The 22,192-nt window shown below is 35.8% G+C and overlaps 1 protein-coding gene across 1 annotated transcript in view; it reads right to left on the bottom strand.

Annotated features, from left to right (window-relative positions):
• The window catches only part of LOC124638026 (oxysterol-binding protein-related protein 9), an 82,851-nt gene that overhangs the window by 39,150 nt on the left and 21,509 nt on the right, over positions 1 to 22,192 (bottom strand). Inside the window, exons 2-8 of the mRNA XM_047174797.1 lie at positions 17,434 to 17,562; positions 16,812 to 16,991; positions 13,233 to 13,310; positions 12,345 to 12,395; positions 12,105 to 12,174; positions 9,906 to 10,004; positions 9,237 to 9,342 (exon numbers count right to left, since the gene is read on the bottom strand). Coding sequence (XP_047030753.1) covers positions 9,237 to 9,342; positions 9,906 to 10,004; positions 12,105 to 12,174; positions 12,345 to 12,395; positions 13,233 to 13,310; positions 16,812 to 16,991; positions 17,434 to 17,562 — 713 coding nt within the window. The remainder of the gene's footprint in view (positions 1 to 9,236; positions 9,343 to 9,905; positions 10,005 to 12,104; positions 12,175 to 12,344; positions 12,396 to 13,232; positions 13,311 to 16,811; positions 16,992 to 17,433; positions 17,563 to 22,192) is intronic.

The following is a 22,192-nucleotide window of genomic DNA, read 5'->3' as shown; positions in this document are numbered from 1 at the left end:
TATTGTTCTATTTTTAGCCGACTGCCGAAGGGTTATGTTTGTATTCACCTAAGTTATGTGCAGATGAATCAGTGTTAGTTAGAATACTTGGCACTTGTAAGCGAAATGGAACTTTGTGATTCAAGTGAAAGATCTTTGTGGAATGTACAAACATAATGTATAACAAAAAATAAAAAACAATGTAGATATTTTGTAGGGAAAAAAGCCATACCTAGATACTATACACGATAAAGAAATCCCGGTCAAGTGCGAGTAGTTGTTCATAAAAAAATATTAATTGCATTGCATTTTTCAGTATTTGTTACATTGACAACACAAATACGAAAATGAAAATTTCAACTGTTTAGCTATCGCGGTTTTTGAGATGCAGCCTGATGACAGGCGGACGAACACACGGACAGCGAAGCCTTTGTAATAGAGTCCCGTTTTACCCTTTGGGTACGGAAATCCAGAAAAAAACAGTTTTAAGACCCTCATTGACGTACATACGTAACACAGATTAATACACTTTTCTCTGGGACTCTATTATTATACCATACTTCTGAATTTACGTAATTTTACCACTCTAATAACAACTATTCTCATATTGTCCGTGCCAATACGAAATAAGCACATAACAATAGACTACAAATACCCAAAATTGTATCATAAATCGTGCAGACAATACTATGAACTACCATTAAGGTACTCATAAAAAGTTTTGATACATTACAGATTTATACACTTTCATTTTTTTTGCTTTTTCAGCGACTGGTATTACAACGGTCAGCATTTCAGGCGGTCACGCGATTTTCAGGGTGAATTCTACCTAGACTGAAATGAAGATACGTATACCTGTCGTGCCTAGGTCTATTTTAAGTCTAGTCTATGTTGGTGGCTAAATATTTGGCTAATACTAGACACGAATAATTACAGTGTAATGAGTCTAGATTTTGTGTAGAGATATAACGCTTCAAGAAAGCAACAGTTGTTATTATGACGATAATCAGAATACTGGCATTATTGCTTTTATTTCAAGAATAGTATTCACAAAGTTTGACAGTCACCCGTTAACCTTGCGAACTACTCTACGCATCCGGAAAAGAGTAACCTATCTATACTATCGAGAAAATAATTTTTCAAATGGGTTCGGTAGTTCCTAATCAATCAAACATTTGGAGATAAACTATGTAAAAGTAGAGACAATTCCCAGGAGAAGGACCCAAAGTAAACAGACAAAAAAAAAACGTAAATCTAATATCTTCTTTGTTTATATAAAAATACTGACCTTTCACCCATACGACACAAAGTTCTTCACAGTGGGTGTAATTCATTCAAGCAGAAACTCAGTTCAGTTCAACATAAACCTTGTCTACAAGAATAATATTATATCGACTCGTACTTACATATTATAAGTTCACAGAATGTTAGCTTAGCTCTCCTCCTTTGAGAGTTATTCGAGCGCACTGTGTAACACCTACGTCACAATAACAGAACCTTGAAAGTAACTGGGTTTGTTTTTACAAAAACTTAGGTAAAGTGAAAACCTTGAGTTTCATTATTTCAGGTTTTAAATCATTATAGATTTCTGCTTATTCAGGTTTAAAATCGTCGTTTAATATTTCTGATTTCTGCTGTCTATGTAAGCCCTCATAGCCTCTAAATCAAACAATTTGAAGTCAAAATTGTTTATTGAAACTATTTATTGCACTAGAATTATTATGGATTACTAAGAATTCATTAATTCGACAAAAAGGCAACAAACATTTATTAACTAGGTGTTACAGTTCCTCAGAAATTAGTGCAAATGAAGCTTACGACACGTTTCCTGAGAAAGTATTGTTCGAGAAACCAATTAGATTATTCTAGAAAGAGATTCTGTATTGAGTGTATTGTGGGATATCCTTAGCCCAGATAACTAGACCATTTTCTTACACTCCACGTTTCTATACTATTCCCGTTTGTTCAGGGAATCAATTAAGAATAAGGTGCGGCATAAGGTGGCGTGCACAGTTGCTTTTCACAAAAGTTATTGTAGCGTGTTATTGGATGTTTTCTTATTACTGAGGTTACCTAAGGGTGCGTGTCGATCTTAACGAGAATGCTCACTTTTTTGTATTGCACCACTGTAAAGATCGAACATTTTCAGTTGTTAAATCGCCGATATGACCAATGGGCAGCAAGTAAACGGCATGCAGAGAAAACTGAAGAATGATGTGCATATGTTTACATTAAACGATTTTGATACGAAAATAATCCTAAAATATCGCAAAATTATGCTCTCATTCTAATTCTATTTTCTTGTTTGTTTAGTATTACTGCACTTTTACATAAGAAGGAAAATATCCGTGTTCGTTGTGGGGCGGGTATGCACTCGGATGTTAAGAGGACGAATTGGAATTTTTGGCGCCAAGGATGTCAATTTTTCTCAGTAAATACAAAACGGATCAAAATACAACTTGGTTACCTGAAAGTTCATGATATAAGCCTTATTTTGTTAGTTGTAGAAACATGATTAGGTAACTTTTATAACAGAGAAAAATATATCAAACATACCTCTTTTTAAAAAGAGATTCACATATTATGGGCAAACGGGACCGATTTAAGCCTCTTAACTTTTTTAGTAGTTGAGTATATACATACTCTTTAAAATGGTAGTAGGAATTTTTATTAAATTATCATTTCTAAATATTAAAATTACAAAACCATTTTGTCGCTTACGACTTTTAGTTATAAGCTAGCGCGCGTATTGTTATCCTCGCCCCGCTCAGACGCTCCGACCCCTTTTGGCGCCTTAGATGCGCGTGCCGGTTATGGAATTATTGTTGACCACTTCCTCGCCTTAAGTACCTACCTATGGCACTATATTGTCTAAAGTGTGTGGGCGGTATTACTCCCACGTTAGCAAATGGAGTAAGATTTTACTGCTTACTGAATAGTTGATACATAGTATGTTCCTGGAAAACTTATAGTTAATGTAGATTTTAATTTATGAAGGAGCAATATGTGAGTAAAGTTGTACCCTCTACTATATAATTTAGTATTAAGAGTTTTAAGTACTTTGAATCTCTTTACATATATTTACCCTCATGCTTCAAGTATTTCGAAGAGCAGCCAGTTCCCTATATGAAAGGAACCGATTTAGCATATAGGCTCATATAATGTAGAGCAAACACAAAAAATACAACAAGTTTTTCAGATTATTTTTCACTTTTCAAAACCTTTTTGTTTCACACTACTGAATTTACGTAACTAGGTAAGTTAACCTCAACTTTCAATGTAAACAATTTATTAGCTTCGAGAATTATTCAAACGGTCTGATCAGAGGCCTCTATATCATATTGGGCCGTGAGGAGAATAGTATTCAGAGGTATTTTAGTTAAAAGGTCAATTAATATGTATGAAGCGTTTTGATTATTATCTGAAACGATTGGCGAATCCTTATAAATGCGAAAGTAACTCTGTCTATCCGGTTTTCCCGCTAGGACTACTGAACCCTTTGAAATGAAATGTGTACATAGATAGTCTGGCCTAAGAAAGTACATTATAATTTATATCCAGGTGTGGGAAATAGGTAGTTACTTCTTTTAGTAGAAGTTGATGGAATAGTTATAAGTATTTTTGCCCAAAGATGCTGTGCCCTTACAGGGTCCACAATTGTACTGTAAGCCTATTGTAACATCTTGACAAACTTGTGGAACGCAAATAAATCATATGATATAATATGAACCCCAGGGAACAATTAGTTTTGTTCTATAATTGGTGAAAATGTTTCATAAATCAGTCAGTAAGTGGTAGAAAGAGACGCAGCTTTAAATTACGATAAAATGTGCCAAATTTTCACTGACAAGAGCATTGGTTTCTATTTTTAAGATCGATCATTCATAGCTCTAAATTGAATTTTCTTTCACGTATCCACTTGTCAAATAGCAGTATTGTCAAGCTAGGTGACCATTTCTCGAACCTTCTCCAACTAGGAATTGGTCTTCGCTCATGAATGGCCCACTGTTTCTTAAACTACCAATAAAACTATTATTCTTAAACTAATATAATAAATAGGATACATTTTGATTGTTTTCACCCTAAAGGCTTTGAAACTACCAAGCCGTACACTATCTCCTAGTAACATAGGTTTTAGTTTATCGGGATGGAAAGAAGATTCCCGGAACAAACGCAAAACCGAAGGGAAAGAGTCAGTCTAGTAAAAATACGCGTACTTATATTACTGCAAGCAACGGTCACAACAGAGCATAAATCTCATCTGAACTTTGACACGCGTATAATGGAGTTGTAAGAAGGAAAAGGATGCTTTATACTTCAAACACGTACACGGAAATATCTCGGAAATAGTTCACTGGAGACCTTTTTCAGATTTACGATTTTATATCTACTTGATTTTTTATGTTATTTAAGTGTAACAGCAACTTTAACTACTTAATAATTTCCGCCAGCAGTTTCTCGCACAAGGATAAAAATTAACCTAAATGTTATTGTGGTATAAAAAGCATATAATTAGAAAGACAAACAATAAAAGTACGGGGGTTCTTCCAAAAGAATACGGGTCTAAACAATAAACTAGGTCCACATATCTATTGGCAATACGAATCGACCGCGAATCGTTACAAGCGGTTCACTGACCGATTATTTCAGGAGTCACCGCTGTCGTTTGACCTGAAAACGGCAAATGTACGACTATTTTACCCCCGTAACCCGAATTCAGGGAATGTTAGCGGATAATTATTGTGTCCTATTTATTTTAGGGATATTATAAATTGCATATCAAATAAATAATCGCCTATCAATAAATACTCATCATTTATATTCTTTTTTACATCAAATAACTTACTTCACTACAAATAAACTAAATGTTTAACAAAACTCAAACTGCAGATAATTCGAAATTATACATCAATATGACATTACTTTTTTCCTTATAATGCAATACAGTTAAATTTATTCTTGTACAAAAATACTACATACAAGCATAAAATACTGACTGCACAGCAAATTTTACATATTTCATAGCAAAATAACTATCCCAGTCGCATATTAACCAGTAAGTACAACAAAACCTGTTCATCATATTTGTCTTAATTTTCAAGAAGCCATGCTCGGCAAATTTAATGATTATTATAACAAAAAATCCTGTCACATTGCATTATTTCTAAAAGCAGAACAAATTAACTGAAAAATTGAAGCTAGTAACGAAAACAAATCGCTGCAAAACCGACTCCACGTAGTCTTGTTTGCCCTACCCCTAGAGTGCAATTCAAAACCGCGTAGGCGCGGAGGGGCGAGGCGGCCTGCGAGCTGAGGCGCAGGTAGTTTTAACGCTCGCCGACGCGGCTGAGGCTGGCCGGCTCTGCCGGCCAGTAAGCCGAAGCTGCGGTGGTGAGCGTGAAAACCATCTTGCGACGATAAGCTCGCATGGGACCGCCGGAGCCCCGCAGCGCCGGAGCCGTGACAGAAGCCATGTTTGCTGCATGTTGCATGCTTACTTCCATGTTGCATGCCTGCTTACATGCTGCATGCATGCTTACATGCTGCATGCCTGCTTGCATGCTTCAGGCTTGTTTGCACGCTTCTTACAGGAAAATAAAAATTCCAAAACTATGCCAAAAGATGATTCTGACTATAAACATTCTGAAGTATGATAGTTCTGCCTTTTAATGACTACTTATATGAAATGTATGCCAAAAGGAAGACAATGACTAAAAATGCACCTGCCCTATTTTTTTTAAGAACTATTTATATGTGCAAGCATATCATCGGACTTTCGATCCGACTCAAGTACGTGGCGCCACCTTCAGAAGGTAAAAATGTGCCTATTGGGCAAAAAAGGAAGCGTGGACGCTTATTAATAATTCAATAAATTACAATTTTGTATTTAATTTTATATTTTTTTGCTGATCTTATTATGTGGTAATTAATAAATAATAAGATGACTGTGACTAATAAAATGCTGTTTTATTCAGAAAAACTGCTGTAAATAATATAAAAATAGAAGCTATATTTAAAAGAAAAAGAATTAACATGTATAATGTGCATTAAGATTGTTAGCTGTGCATTGATGAAAAAGCTTTTGCTTTAGGAAAAATCGCTGTACGCTGCGAAAATAAATTGTAGTGTGTTTAGCGATATTTTGAGTTGAATATTTTGCTGTGCAATCAGTAATTTTGATGGGAATTTGGAATTTTATTGCATAGAAAAAGGATATTGTTTGATTTGCGTTTAAATACTACCCTTTATTTTATATGAAATGACTAGACCTTCCACTTGGGTTTGAGACTCATTTCCCGCTTTCATCTACTGAAGAGGGATATAAAAAGATATCGTATGTAATTTGCCTAAATAAAATGAGGATATGATTTTTTACTAATAATAGCTGTTTGTATGTTCTATGTTTGAATGTGTAAATCTCAGGACTATTAATCTCTATTGAAAAATTCTCTCAGTGTTAGCCCATTTTCGAGGTTGGTAATGGCTTTTTTATTCGGATGCATGAAGTATAGGACGCCTAGTATGTATAGGACGCGGGTGAAGCTAGTTCGATGATATGATATGTCTATGTCTGTGAATGTACGTTTCGTTACCCTTTCAAAATATAAACTTTTGCATTTACGAGTATATTGTAGTTATCTTGTACCCGAGATGTTCCAGCAATTCGTTACAGCACTATTTGATGAAATACTTTATGTTCGGCAGACAAGCGTTACTCAATTTTTGGTTGCCAAATAAAGTTAAGGTCAAATTTAACAAACACACAATAATGTAAAACTTCTAAATGGATGCAATTAAGAATTAAGTAAACATCATTCGTCCTTTAATTAATATCTTGCATAACTGTTTCAAATTCATTGCATTTGGCAGATATTACATTCATCATTCATACAACAGCTATAACTGTCAACCCCTGTACATTGTTTCACTGTTGTCTATAGACCTACCCCAACGTAAACCATATTAACCCATCCTCCACATCATCCTCAATAATCACGTCGGTCTCAAATAATCACGTCAATCACCGCCGTCACCACTTTAGCATGCATGCATGCATACAATATGCATTGAACTGCGTCGAAATTAGGTCGAAGGTCGTCGACACCCCGGGTCAACATCAACTTTGTGTTGCTAGTGAAGAATGACAAGAATTTATTAAGGTTTCAATAATTCCCTTAATTTACCACAGGTCTCAAATAATCACGTCGATCAACGACTCCACATTAGCATGCATGCATGCATACAATATGCATCGGTTTGCGCCGAAATTAGGTCGAGGGTCGTCAACACCACCCCGGGTCGTGAACTTCGTAGGAAAACATGACGAGAATTTATAAGAAGGCTAGTGTTGCTGTAGTGTAAATGGATTATGTCATGAAGAATAAAAGTGTTATTACATTATGTTTTTTTCTAGCGAATATTTACGGAGTTTTGTCGCTGTTATGCTCTAATCATGAGTTTGACTTTTCTTAGTTTTTTTTAAATGGAAAAGGTCTTCTTCTGTATGTTTTTGTAACTGATTTCTATAATACAATTGTTGAAATACTATTTTTTGTTTATTTACATAGATATTTACAAAGCTACAAATATTAACAAAAACAATTAAAACTATCCTAGTAGTTTTTTTCTTGTGATCTTCAGTCTTTACTAAGCAATGAGTGTGCACTGTTAAATAAAATAATCAACAGTAGGACCTACGTTACGTACTTCGTGAAAAAATTGAAAGGGTCTTTGCACTTACAAAGCTATTTTAACATACATTTCATGAAATTTTGTTAATTAACAATTCATTACTGGATGTTAGAGTCAAGAGTGCTTGGAATCTAATTAGCAAGTCTAAAATAAACTTAGGTCATTAGACCATCGGTTATTTCAGCCAAATACTCTAGCTTGTTTGGTTACCTAGTTAGAAAATTACTTCGTGCAAACTTTTTAAACCTTCGGTAACAAGTTTCTCACTTAAAATATAAACCGTTTACTTTATTTACTCCGACACATTATTGTATAAGAGGGTTTTTTTGTCCCAGTATTGTTCAAATTATGCATGTTGCTATCTCACTGCCAGACTAACAGTGGTATATTGGTGCTCTATAATTATTTAATTACTGTCAAACTTATGTAAATTAGAGCACCAGAAAGGCTTTTCTTTTAAGTAATTCATTCTTATTAATAAAACAAAGACAGCGTCAGAACATCCCCTATATCAATTAAATAAATCAAGTTTAAGCAAATCTCTTTCCAAATACCAGACAACCCATAACTAAAGACCTAGTTAGACCAATACCATAACTATAGACATAGTTAGACCAAAGTCTACTTCAGTTCTGAATATTTTAAACCGTGACTCCAAACTTAGTAGCGATCGATAGCGCGAAATCATCCCGCGTTTGCTTACAGGCCAACTTTTAATGGTGGTTGGTAACATCTGTTCGGAGCAAGAACGTTCAATATTATGTGAACTCGTTAACATGAGGTAGAGGATGTAAAAATATTAAACTTATTTTGACTTCACGTATTTGTTTCAAATACTATCTTTGAATTATTTCACTTTTTATTACAAAGTAAATAGCGAAGATGAAACAGTTACTATCCTGAAATAAAGACAAACTGCGACGGTCATAAAATAATTTCCGGCGATTCCAGTAGAATGGCTTCTAATGCATATAATGGCGTTAAGTAATCAATCAAGCGTCTTCCTATTCAGCATAGAGATTTTACTGAAAATATTCTCGTAAAAGTATGCACCATAGCAATAGCTTACAACGAATCATGAACTTACCTTGCACTGGAACGGTAAAAAAAAAATACAAGGACGATGTGGCTCCAAGATCCATCATCGTCATCATCTGCCTAGCCTTTTCCCAACTAAGTAAAGGTCGACTTCCAATCTATCCGGATGTGTCAGTGTTTTACAAGGAGCGACTACCTATCTGACCTCCTCAACCCAGTTACCCGGGCAACCCAATAGTCTTGGAAAGATGAAGATCCAAAAAAGTATTAATACAAGGAGGTCCTTTTAAAATGCTAAACATAAAATAAATAAATACACGTTTCTGACCTCAAGATTTGCTTCTAAATTGGCCACTGACGCTGTCAATTTTGTTTCCGATTTTCAATCTGTCATCCCAAATGACAATCATGTTTGTGCTTCCGTTTCACTTGGACATGAAACCGTTGTGAAACTTTATGGGTATCTTTTAATTATCTCCCATAAAATACACCAATAGATAGAATACTATAGCTCGTGCATTACTGACCTGGGCCCCGGTAGCACGGCACCGGCCGGTTCGTCATCGGCGTCAAAGAAATCGTCCTCCCCTTCTGATGACGAGTACGAAGTGTCCGGCACTAGCAGTGACATAGCTAAGAAAATGAAAAAATAATATCATCAGTTTATTGAATAAATGTTATATGTAAGTTATACTCGGTATTTAGACACAAAGATGGGAAAAGAGGGGTTTGAACTCGTGTGTCTATGGCACCGTAGCAATTAAACGTTTGAACTGGTTTGGGTTTTAAGATGAAAATTGATATTCCAGCAGTGGTTCTTAGATGTTTTATCGAAATTGGAAAAGCCGTAAAAGTTATACTTTTGTATAGTGTTCATGTTTATGAGTATAGGCTTTTTATTTGAAGCAACAAAGCGAAATCATCACCATTCTTGAGTATACTGAAACTTCAAACTCTGGTGAAACAGTTATTGAGGTCTATGCAACTTTACACCGGAAAGATTCGAATTATTCCGATTCACATTTCCCACATACTTTATGTTATACTCAACTTATATTGTTGAAGCCTGTACACCGAGAAAATGTACACAAACAGACGGTTCACAGTCATCATCCTCCGAGCCTTTTCCCTATCATGTTGGGTGGTACGGTTCACAGTAAGAATGTAGTATTAAAAACTAAGGCTATAAAACTTACGTGGGGCATCGAGATGTTCGAGCGGCGGCAGCGGATGCGTCGGCGTGGCGAGCTCGCGACACTCCGCGCCCATCTCCACGCGCGGGGATAATTCCGCATCTTACAAACAAATATACATTCAATAAAACCTCCTCGTATAAAAAGAAGAATCTAACATTATTTAACTTTCAGCCCACAAATTCCATAAAAGCGATGCGGAGCGGAGATGTTTTAAACAATTAAGAGAATTTCGTTATTCTATAGTTCGGCCATTCAGAGAATGCGTTCCTGACACGTCGCGATTGAACTGACGACGTAACTTTGCAATGGCGTTGCAGTTACGATAAAAATATTTTTGCTGGTTGTTTACCGTTTTAACAATTGAGGAGCATTAAAACAACATTATTATATCAATAATCAATGAATGTTATAATTTTGTGCCAAACTGAGTGTCAAATAACTTGGTAAACAATATTTTTCTAAATCTATACTGCGCTATTACAAGGTTATGTCAGCGGTTTATATTTTGTAGTGCTGTGCTAAAAATAACAGGCAAGTATCGTAATCTGTTCTTATACAGTTATAATATAAAATAATACGTTTTGATTTTCTTTTTAAGAATTGGAAAATAATGGACTATAAGACTTAATTATAACGTTTATGAAATATAAAAATAAAACTATGACCAAACCGCATTTTTATACTTAGATTAAAAATGGTAACCCCAAATGGCGTTATGGGCCGCCATTTTGTGACGCTAAAACAGTCGTCCGTTGTCGTTTCGTGCGCATAGACCACGTTTTTCAAGTGTTTTCGATCTGTTTTTATTTGATTACCCGGCTTTTGTTAGACCGAGATATCAGGATTGATTCTGTTATTGATAATAATATAATTATACATGTAGGCGAAGATGATGATGAAGACACCACCTCCTCAAGCAAATCGGAGTCTGATTAATATTCTGTTCGCACATTCAATTCAATGTACTTGTAACAAAGAATAAATAAAACAATTTTATTATATGAATATTACCTTTTTTTGGTTTCCACTTAAATAACTAAAATATAAAACAAATGATTCCGCCAATTTAAAACGAAAATAATCTTAAAATAATGCGGCGGTTCATTTTGAAGGAACGGTAACGAACTCAGTGTTATGTTGTGCCCATCACTAGTCGTGACTAACTGATAGGTGTCAGGAACGCATTCTCTGAACGGCCGAAGTATAACAGTGGTATCGCCTTAGCGGTGAAATTCTATTCTATAGGTTTTTGAAAAGCTTCATCTGTCTGCTACGCTTTGGTGGTATCTCAGCCTTATGTTAGAGTAGGGAGTGATAAATTGTAGCCAGTGACAAAAACTATTTGAGGTCAGCGTTTGACTTATGGACACGTGGCAGTTCAAATCTAACAGACAGACATGTGTTGCTGCGGAATTTGTTGCGCCACATCTTCCCAGCAAAAGCACATAGTGAGTGGTGCAGGATGGGCGTTTTGGGTGCTCTCTTTTGACGTTTGAAAGTGTCATTTATTGACGGTACATTTTTGTGTAAAACCTTTTTTCTTCTAATTCGGTGTACTGTTTCAGTAAACAATTGTTCTCTTTTTTTGCGTTATCGATATCAGCTCTTTCTATGTCAACATGTGCAAGATAAATACAAAATATTTGTGTATAGCAATTATATAAGTATTCTTTATATTCATTAACTACAGGTGTTTTTCTAACATACTTACTTAAAAAAAAAATGTGAATAGTCAATTATTTTTTTGGTCTACTTCAGCAAACGGCATCCGTTTATGTGCGAACATTTCTAAAATGTCCGCGTAATTGAAACTTTTGTGTGCGAGCAAATGTGTGCAATCGTGTCTGTGTGTTCGAGATTTAGTAAAATTTATTTTTATCTTAAAACGAGTGTCCATAGAGTTATTTTGCCGGTACTGTGACTTTTTTCAAGAGTTTGTCTATTTGAAATGAAACTTTGACTATATAAAAATTAAACGTGTATTTTATTTACAGTGATTACTTATTCAGCTTATTTTATGTTTTAGTTAGATAAAGGAGAATTTTTATTTTTTATAAAAGGTCAATTTGCCGTGTAATGTGTTATTTACAATGAAATGCATGTGTATGTTTTTAATGAAGATCTGATGGACTTGTCAAATCTTTCTATAGTATTCTCTTATAGATTGCAATAGTGAAATGTTAAAAAGATCTCAAATACCTTGTTTGATATGTGTTTGTGAAGGATTTGTAGGTCCCTGATATACTCCGTTAACTGGATTAACTGTGTTCTGCAAGAAAACAATCATTTCATTTAGTTAATATCATGAATAATGTACGATATGTTGTGTGCATGTTTATTTTTACGTCAGAACTAAATCTTAGTGTGAATTTTAATTTTTATTGTGTGAATTATGGGTTTCATATTATATTTTTTGGTAAATAAAAGAGGTATGCTTACCTTAGCTATTTGTAGCAGCACAATGGAATGTTTTATGTTGTCCAACATGACCTGCGGAAACAAAAAAAAATATATATTAGAACCTTTACGATTTGTGGTCAATCTAAAACTCAGTCAATTCCTTATCGTGTCATCATCATCACCATCACCTGTTCTTATCTAAATTTTATTTGGGATTGGCGCAGCATTCTCCTTCCATACTCTCATACCTCCGCATAACATGCCTTAGCGCATGTCAAGTATGTTACCTATTTAAATTAATGATTGATCTGTATGTTTACAGAAACATCATCATCCTCCGAGCCTTTTTCCCAATCATGTTGGGGTCGGCTTCCAGTCTAACCGGATTCAGCTGAGTACCAAGAAGCGACTGCCTATCGGACCTCCTCAACCCAGTTACCCGGGCAACCCGATACCCCTTGGTTAGACTGGTGTCAGACTTACTGGCTTCTGACTACCCGTAACGACTGCCAAGGATGTTCAATGACAGCCGGGACCTACAGTTTAACGTGCCATCCGAAACACAGTCAATGATGTCTAAGATATACTTAGAAAGTACATACAAAGTTAGAAAAGTTGCATTGGTACTTGCCTGACCTGGGATCGAACCCGCGCCCTCATACTTGAGAGGTTGGTGCTTTACCCACTAGGCCACCACGACTACATGTTTACAGAAACATACAGAACAATAATTAATTTACTAATAAGACTATGACTGCTACTATTTTTCAATACTGACATCAAATTATCAATTTGAAACACTATACTACTAATACTTCCATTTACTTCGATAAAAATAATCTTTTATCAGTACTTATACAGGAAACTTTCAGTCTTTTTATGCTTTAATAATAATTCGTCTAAACACAATATCCAAATATTACTTACATTGGAATGATCTAGAATAACTTGTCCTTTGCTCTTCTCATGCGGATCTCCCAGCTCCGACACACGAACGCTCATTTTCTGAAACAAAAAGCAACAATAGTTAAAAAGTATTTTTCACACTACGCTACTAGAGTATTATATTTGTCCTTAGTTATCTTAAGCTGGGTACTCACTTAGCAGTGTAGCACGTAACGTATCAGATACGGTATCAACCTGCAAGTGGGTACGGCTCGTCCACGGTCCTCACGAGCACACTGCGAGCCGCCTTTGTGTCCGCAGCGAAACCGCCACTCGGCGGGTCAGTGCGAGCTTACAGCGCTCCACGCGCGTGCGGCTTGCAGCGGGCTCGTGCCTACGTACTCACTTGATACCGTATCTGATACGTTACGTGCTACACTGCTAAGTGAGTACCCAGCTTTACGTATTACGTCGCCAATTCTACCTAAACTAAAAGCAACATTAAATGCTTATAGTTGTTGGCATTCCTTTGTTGTTCCTTTATTTTGATCAATTATAGTTCGGCCGTTCAGAGAATGCGTTCCTGACACATCGCGATTGAACTGACGACGTAACTTTGTAATGGCGTTGCAGTTACGATAAAAATTTTTTGCTGATTGTTTACCGTTTTAACAATTGATGAAATAAATTTAAAACAACATTATTATATCAATAATCAATGAATGTTATAATTTTGGTCCAAACTGAGTGTCAAATAACTTGGTAAACAATATTTTTCTAAATCTATACTGCGCAATTACAAGGTTATGTCAGCGCTTTATATTTGTAGTGCTGTGCTAAAAATAACAGGCAAGTATCGTAATCAGTTCTTTTACAGTTATACTTATATTATAAAATAAAAGATTTGTTTTTCTTTTTTAAAATTTGAAAATAATGGACTATAAGATAACTTTTATGAATTTAATACAGCTAATTTCAGCTAATTATTAAAAGCTTATATTAGTATCTTAAGGTAACAAACTGCGTAAGTTAAAACTTCAATACCAATCTGTGTTTAATAATCTTAGCAAATTCGGATTTGTCTCACATAGCTTAATCTCATAGACACCAATAAGTAAGTAGTATAATATGTGCGCAGTCCTGTTTACTATATTATGTCTATGGTTTTTATTTGATTATCCGGCTTATGTTTAATGGACTTGTAGCGACATGAAACGCATACAACCTTTTCGACTCGCAACCTTCAATAGTCATGAAGAAAAATACAATGAAGTTCAAATGTCAAATTCAAAATTTTAAATTTTCAAAATCAGATTTTCGTTGTCGCAGGCGTACACATATAAATAGGGCGCCGCCCGTATAAATAAATTAGTCGACATAAATTCTTCGTGCGTAACTCATCTCCTTAAGACTGTTTCTGCTTTTCAAACTGACATCGGCGCTAAATAGGACTTCGATTGTGTTTTTTATTGCGTTCTTTTTACTTTTGGTGCATAATAATGCCTAAACGTGGACAAACATTGAAAAGTGGAGCCCGTGAGTTAATCATCAAGCTGCAAGATTACTTTGAGCGGGAGCGGCAAAATTGCGGACCCCTGATACCTGTCGAACAAGTACAAGAACGCGTCTCTCAGGCGCTTGGAGTTAGCAAACGAACGATAACAAATATTAATAAAGAAAAGTTCGGCTCGACTGGCATGGAAGATAATATTTTACGTACTCCGAAGAAGAAACGTAGAACTAAACCCGTGACAGATATTGACACCTTTGACGCCGATGCAATCAGAAATCATATATATGGTTACTATTCCAGAAATGAATATCTCAACAGGAAGAAGCTTTTGGCATCCTTAAGAGAAGCTGGACTGTTTAGGGGGGGTAAAACTGCTTTAACCAAAATCTTAAAAGATATAGGTTTTTCGTATAAAAAAACAGACAAAAGAAAAATTTTATTAGAACGATACGACGTAATTTTAAAAAGGATAAGTTTTTTGAGGGAAGCAAAAAAAATTGATAACTGGGATAATGTCGTGTTCATTGACGAGACATGGCTAAACGCCAATCACACGGTTTCCCGTTCCTGGACGGATGATACACAAGCGTCAACGTCAAAAGTACCAATGGGTAAGGGGGCCCGTCTGATAATATGCCACGCAGGTTCTGCAAAATACGGCTTTGTGGAGAACGCGTTACTGGCATTTCAATCAAAAACCACAAATGACTACCACGAGGAAATGAATGCCACTACATTTAAAGAGTGGTTCCAGAACGTGCTTTTGCCCAGCCTAGCAGAGCCTTCTGTAATATTCATGGATAATGCCTCCTATCACTCGGTTCAAATACAGAAACCCCCTACCCAAGCTAATAAAAAAGAAGAAATGGTGGCTTGGTTACAAGCAAAAGGCATTGACGCAAATATGCAGATGCTAAAAGCAGAGCTAATTAAATTAGTTAAAGAAAATAAAGCGGCAAATGTGCGATACGAAATCGATGAACTGGCTCTGGAGTACGGTCATCGCGTTCTAAGAATTCCACCGTATCATTGCCAATATAACGCGATCGAGCTAATCTGGGCTCAAATAAAAGGTTACGCCGCCCGCCACAATACTTCCCCGCCATTCAGCACGAAAAAGATGATGACCCTATTAAAAGAAGCCTGCGGGGAAGTCACAAGAGATGACTGGGCAAGGGTTGTTGAGAAGACTAAAAACCTGATTTTGGAACATTTTGACCGAGATATCAGGATTGATTCTGTTATTGATAATAATATAATTATACATGTAGGGGAAGATGATGATGAAGACACCACCTCCTCAAGCGAATCGGAGTCTGATTAATATTCTGTACGCACATTCAATTCAATGTACTTACTTTATTGCATAGAAATTGTAACTTTGTAACAAAGAATAAATAAAACAATTTTATTATATGAATATTACCTTTTTTTGGTTTCCACTTAAATAACTAAAATAAAAATTTAAATGATTCCGCCAATTTAAAACGAAAATAATCTTAAAATAATTTGGCGGTTCATTTTGGAGGAACGGTAACGAACTCAGTGTTATGTTGTGCCCATCACTAGTCGTGACTAACTGACAGGTGTCAGGAACGCATTCTCTGAACGGCCGAACTATATAAATGTTATTTCAATGTGAAATTTTCAGAAACGAGTTCAACCATGAACCAGTGTCGGTGGCGCAGGGCTGGTATAGAACGCGACCATCGCTCTCGGCGACCATGTTTTGGTATAATTTCGAATATAGTATAATTTGGTGTCTAATTTCGAATTTAACCCTAGCAATTATTTAAGACTAGCTTTTGCCCGCAACTTCGTTCGCGTGGAATAATGACTACCAGCAGATTTTTGATTTGACCAATAGATGGCGCTATATGTCCGGAATAATTTTTTTTTTTTTTTGTAATAAAAACTATCCTATGTCCTTTCTCAAGTTTCAAACTATGTCTGTACCAAATTTCACACAAATCGGTTCAGTAGTTTAGGCGTGAAGAAAAGACAGACAGACAGACAGAAAGACAGACAGACAGACAGACAGACAGACAGAGTTACTTTCGCATTTATAATATTAGTTTGGATTTTAAAATATTTACAGGGAAACTTACAGAAACCAGCTCAATCATGATCTGCAGATAAGCGTCAGCCTCCGATATTCTGCGCTCAAGGTCACCGTGTCGGTGCCGCGGGGCTGGCATACAGCGCGACCATCGCTCTCGGCGACCATGCCTTGATATGGTGTCTTCTAATGCGCGGACCCATCGTTCTCTTTCTGAACCGTCTCGGGCCTGGAAATTGTGAAGAAAAATTGATTAGTAAAGATTAATATTGAATTTTGCAATGGCTAAGAGGAATATGAAGTTGAGTTTTACTTATTTTGAAAAATTTCTTCTGGGTAAATGCCGATGCTATAGTGGTTGGTCGTAGAAAGGAGAATTACGTTATAACGTATGTTATTACATACAACGTATTGGTTACATTGTTCAATATGTATTGCATCTAAAACTGCAAACATTTATCTTCAATTTAAAGTATTCTTCTATCCGTCAGTTGCAGAAAGATTAAAATTAAAGCTTCTTTAAATATATTGCTAACACTTTTTATCTTGTTGACAAAGAAAGAGGCAGCTATAGATTTAAAGAAGACAACTGACGGTATATCAGAAAGCCAAGACATATACACCAAATAGTGCCTTATGCAGAAGAAATAAAGTTCAATATCGATAATCACCTGGAAGTGGAACGTCTTGTGGTCTACGGTGATGGTGAAGGTGGAATCGTCTTCATCATCGATGCCTATGACAGCTGCCCTGAGTCGCACGCACCCTCTTCGAACACCGCGCGTCATTTTCTCCTTAGACTGAAATGAGAGAAAATAGCAATTAGATTACAATAAACCATGGGCATTCTTTTTATAATGAGTTTTATTCGCATGTTTTTTTTGTAACGTCATATTTTTTATGAGTTCATCTAAATTATATGTGGTTCGGAGATAAATAGCCTAGCCTAGCCTGTTATTTTCTATGCTAATACACCCTGAGGAGTTTCCTTAACTTTACATTATGTACAAGACCGAAAGAAATTAGTCGTAAGTTGACCTAAGTAAAAGATTTTATTCATAAGAACCTTTAACCGTCGAAGTCATTGCACTTTACATAAAATATTCTAATGATTTCAGTACATTTTCAATGCAGGTTCAAAACCCTTTACAGTTTCAAGTTTCATGCAGTGCAGTGGTGTTGCTGGTTGCAAAAATGGATGCAATACAGCGGGCTTACAATATAGTGTTTTACGAAAGAGCAGGTAATAAAATAAACATAATTACGATAGTAATGTTTAAATGTTATGAAACTTTATGTGCTGAGCAAAAACTAAGTGCAACGATCGGTTAGACTGTAGTCGGGACATCGAGATAAACAGTTTTGGTTTCAAATTCCAAACTCATAGTTAAATTGTGGTTGTATTTTATTTGGAATAAAAGCCCAGCTTATTTTTAAGATTCCTTAATTCTTCCTACACTGTGTACTTTAGAAGTAAATGTTCCGGCCGTCTTACCATGTCTTTTCGGAAGAGAAACCCAAATAAACGAGACGATGGTATTTTTTAATGGATTTTTGAACCATTTAAACCCCCATAAACCTGACGTGACGTTATAACCGAGACATAATGAGCAAATATTCCGAAATCCCACGATGTTATGGGGGAAATCTGTCATTTCGCCAAACGGCCCGACATTTCATAAATGCCAGAGTTATAAACGTTTTTAAACGACTTCCAAAATCGCTAACCTTAGGAAGCCCGTCCGTGATTATGTATATGCTTTTTGGACTTTGCGTCAAATAAAACAGAATCCGACATACTACAAAAACTTTTAAACGTCTGTTGAACACTTGTCTAACAAAATACAGATTATGTCGTTGAAATAAGGTCTGGTCCGCTTTACAGCCACATTTATTTAGACCAGTGTTCAACAGCTTTTTAATTTTTGTTGTAAGGCAAAATGTCTTTATTTTGTCTCTACAGATGATCATTCAAACTTAGCTTATGACATTTAAGTATTAGGTTGCAGAGTAAACCCTTCTTTACGTTAGACTCTAAATTCTAACATACACGAGCTAGACTGGTTTGTATTATGTAACAACATAAGTGGCAATATTCAAATGTACGACAGCGCGTTCAATCAACCACACTAAACCTTGCTGACTAGCTAATCTTTGTCACCAAGACCCGACATTTTCTTACATTTTATGCCGATACAAAGAAGAAGCCTTTTCAAGGAAGTTTTAGTCCAATTACTATGTCACCGGGCTCAATAACGGAGTATAATAGCCTGAAAACTTTTCCGTGTCTATCTGATAGGTATCTACGATAAAGGTTGTGACTTGTGGCATATAAAATAATGAGGAACAGAAAATCTAGTATATACTTAACGAAAAGACAAGATTAAAGACGTAAGATAAGTCGTGGGGATTCGTCTCACTTCGAAGTAGGATTGCCGTTAGGCAGGATACCAATGAAGAGTTTAATCAATGTCTTTGGCATTTAGCTCCTTCTACGGAAAAACAAGGAGTTGCCGGTAGAAACAGTCTATACAGTTCCATAGCACTTCTACTATATGTATTAGTTTACCGATATGTACCACTTCATTAATGTTGTCGATCCAATTTATTACAATTAAATTCAAACCAAACCCTTTAACGTGGCATAGTCATTAATTCGTGTGGAGTTAACAGTATAGAATTAATCTCCTGTAACGTATTTGCGGTGTGGTTCCCAAGACTACCGTGTTAGAGAGAATTAGTCACGATCTTAAGATGGCAAAATAAACTAAATGGAACATGTGTTTGTAGCGAATTGTTGAAACTAGGAAATGTGCAATCACGTATTGTTTGGTGCTTTTACTTACTTAACTGCTGTGCTAGTGTGTTTAGAAGGCTTTGTTTTTTATAAATAGGTAATATTGCTAAATTATATAATAATATTTTTTCATTCAATTACCTTATCGAATATGGACTTTTAGATCTAATTCAGCTTTTCATATCTAGTACAGCTTCAATGACACACTTCGATCAAGATACTAAATTGGCATACATTAAAAACGACCTCAATTTTAAAAAAAAAAAGAACATTTCTAGGTCTTACAAATCACGATATAGTCCAGTACAATAATATCAAATTGATAGCGAATTAGACCCCCGAGACGGCAACAAAGACAGACAGAACAACATTATATCATTAGTATCCTTTCACCTAAGTTACCGTGGTGTTGCAAAATCACGTTGAATATGATTTAATATTTCTTTGTTGTGCCTGATGCAACGATAACGGACGGTCGAGATTAATTTATGCCGATATTAATAGTATAGGGAGTAAATCGTGCGTCTGCGCGTCGACTGTAACGGAGTTCCGTGAGGTGATAGTGACAGGACCGGTTGATTTTGATGTAAAAACTAATAATAATAAATATGTTTATTCAACAAAAAAATGTACAGATGCATAAAGAAGCACAAAGATATAGAATAGGTTTACAATATCACAATTCTAAGATATATAGTTATGTTGTAAAACTGTACTAAATATTTAAACTACGTAATACAAGTAATGGGCAACGGATTCCACTATCCGAAATTTTGTTCGCGCTCTGGTTTTTTATGTTCCTGTATGATGCTGAAATTTGGTGTCATGACTGCGCCAAAATAGAGCTTTTTTAGTAACAAAAACATGGACATGATTGTTTTGAGCAAAGACTTTTCACAAAAAGGTTATACTAACACACTAATAGATAACGAGGACAAAAAATTAACTACACTAATGAGAAACTAACATGCAAGATCAACTCAATTTAAAATACCACAGCTTATGAAAGACAAAAATTGCGCTAGCGAAAACAATTAGACATTAAAAACTACAATCGCTTACACTTTATAATCACTTGAACTAACTACGGAACCACTGCACTTAGCAGTTGATATAATAAAGATGCAATTTGCAGCATTACGAAATCTGGGTCAGTCAGACTGAACTGTACGTTTGCTTGAAAAGTGAAATAATTCTTCATAAAGTTGCTGATGTATTTCATAGATTAAATTGTTTAGCTTCTTCCTAGATATTATGGACAGTTTAATTATTGTGTGTAAAATAACAATGGAGTATTAGCTGAAATTACAGCGGAAATCTTTTCATACAATAAGAGACACTAGTAGAAGACCCAAATATTAGTGCCACAACATGATCCTTTATAACAAGGTTTATTAAAATGTCATCCCATATATTTTGCCATTCCTACTACTTTCATTACATGGCACTGACGACCACAGCTGTTTTGCTAGAAACAAATCTGAAATGTCTCAAGTGCCTCAATAAGTACTTGCATCATACATCAACACATGCATTTGTAATGGCATCCGTATCTTTCAAACCGGAATATAGCAACGATGCTTGGCGGCAGAATCGTGAATAATGGCAGCACTTTCCTGAACAAGCTTCCTCATGAAGCACTTTTCATACATGTGTTGCTGAGGAGTTTGTTGCGCCACTTCTTTTTCCCAGCAAGACACAGGCTTGTGTGTTTGGGAGACGTCTCATGTAATTTTGACGTGAAAAAGTGCTGTTTTTCAGCCTACTTTGAGTAATTGATTTTCATCTACTACTGAACTTTGTAGACAAAAATCGAATTCTAGACAATTCAAAAAACGTCCATATAATTCCAATGAATCATAAAGCTATAAATTTTATAACACCTAATATAGTTAAGCTCTATTACATTATTATGGAGAGCCTGAGAATAAAACTAAAGCCTCCGTGACATTGTGACAGGAAGTTAAAAATGGTCAAGTGAAGACTGTTTACACGCACAGACGGCTCGTGGGAATCCACAAATAGATATTAATATTGTGATATGTGGGAAAAATAGCACACTCCGTATTACGTAGGAGAGGGTCAGGGCGAATAGGGCGATGGATTACGTTAATTGCTGGAAAGCAAATGTAGAAATAGACGGACTTTGTAAAATAAAACAATTGAATAAATATTGCTTGTTATTTGAAAGACTTGACAAAAGTTTTTGACTCCTACTTACATACAAAATGTGATCCCCCTACTGATAGTTGCATAGAGAAATTGAGTGTAACTGAAAATTGGACGATAATATGGCACCCAACAAAGCCTACTCCTGACGATCCCCTAACTTTCTTTTTCCCAGATCATCGCGTAAAAGACTGGACTTTGATGACGTCACCGAAGCCGCTGGCCGCCATCATAGCCACGTACCTGATCACCATCAAGCTAATCCTACCAGCTTATATGAAGAACAGGAGACCATATGAGCTGAGGAGTATCATTAAGTGGTACAATGTGGTGCAGATTGTGGCAAACGCTTTTGCGACCTGGGGGGTGAGTTTGGACCTTATTTCAATTGCTTTATGGTCTAATTTAGAAGGATAAGGCACCACTATTATACGATCAAACGTGAGAGTCCTTTTAGTTCATTT

Source organism: Helicoverpa zea, chromosome 17 (genome assembly GCF_022581195.2).
Source record: "Helicoverpa zea isolate HzStark_Cry1AcR chromosome 17, ilHelZeax1.1, whole genome shotgun sequence".
NCBI lineage: Eukaryota > Metazoa > Arthropoda > Insecta > Lepidoptera > Noctuidae > Helicoverpa > Helicoverpa zea.
The sequence above is the reverse complement of the archived record's forward strand: the minus strand, read 5'-3'. Positions and strand labels throughout refer to the sequence as shown.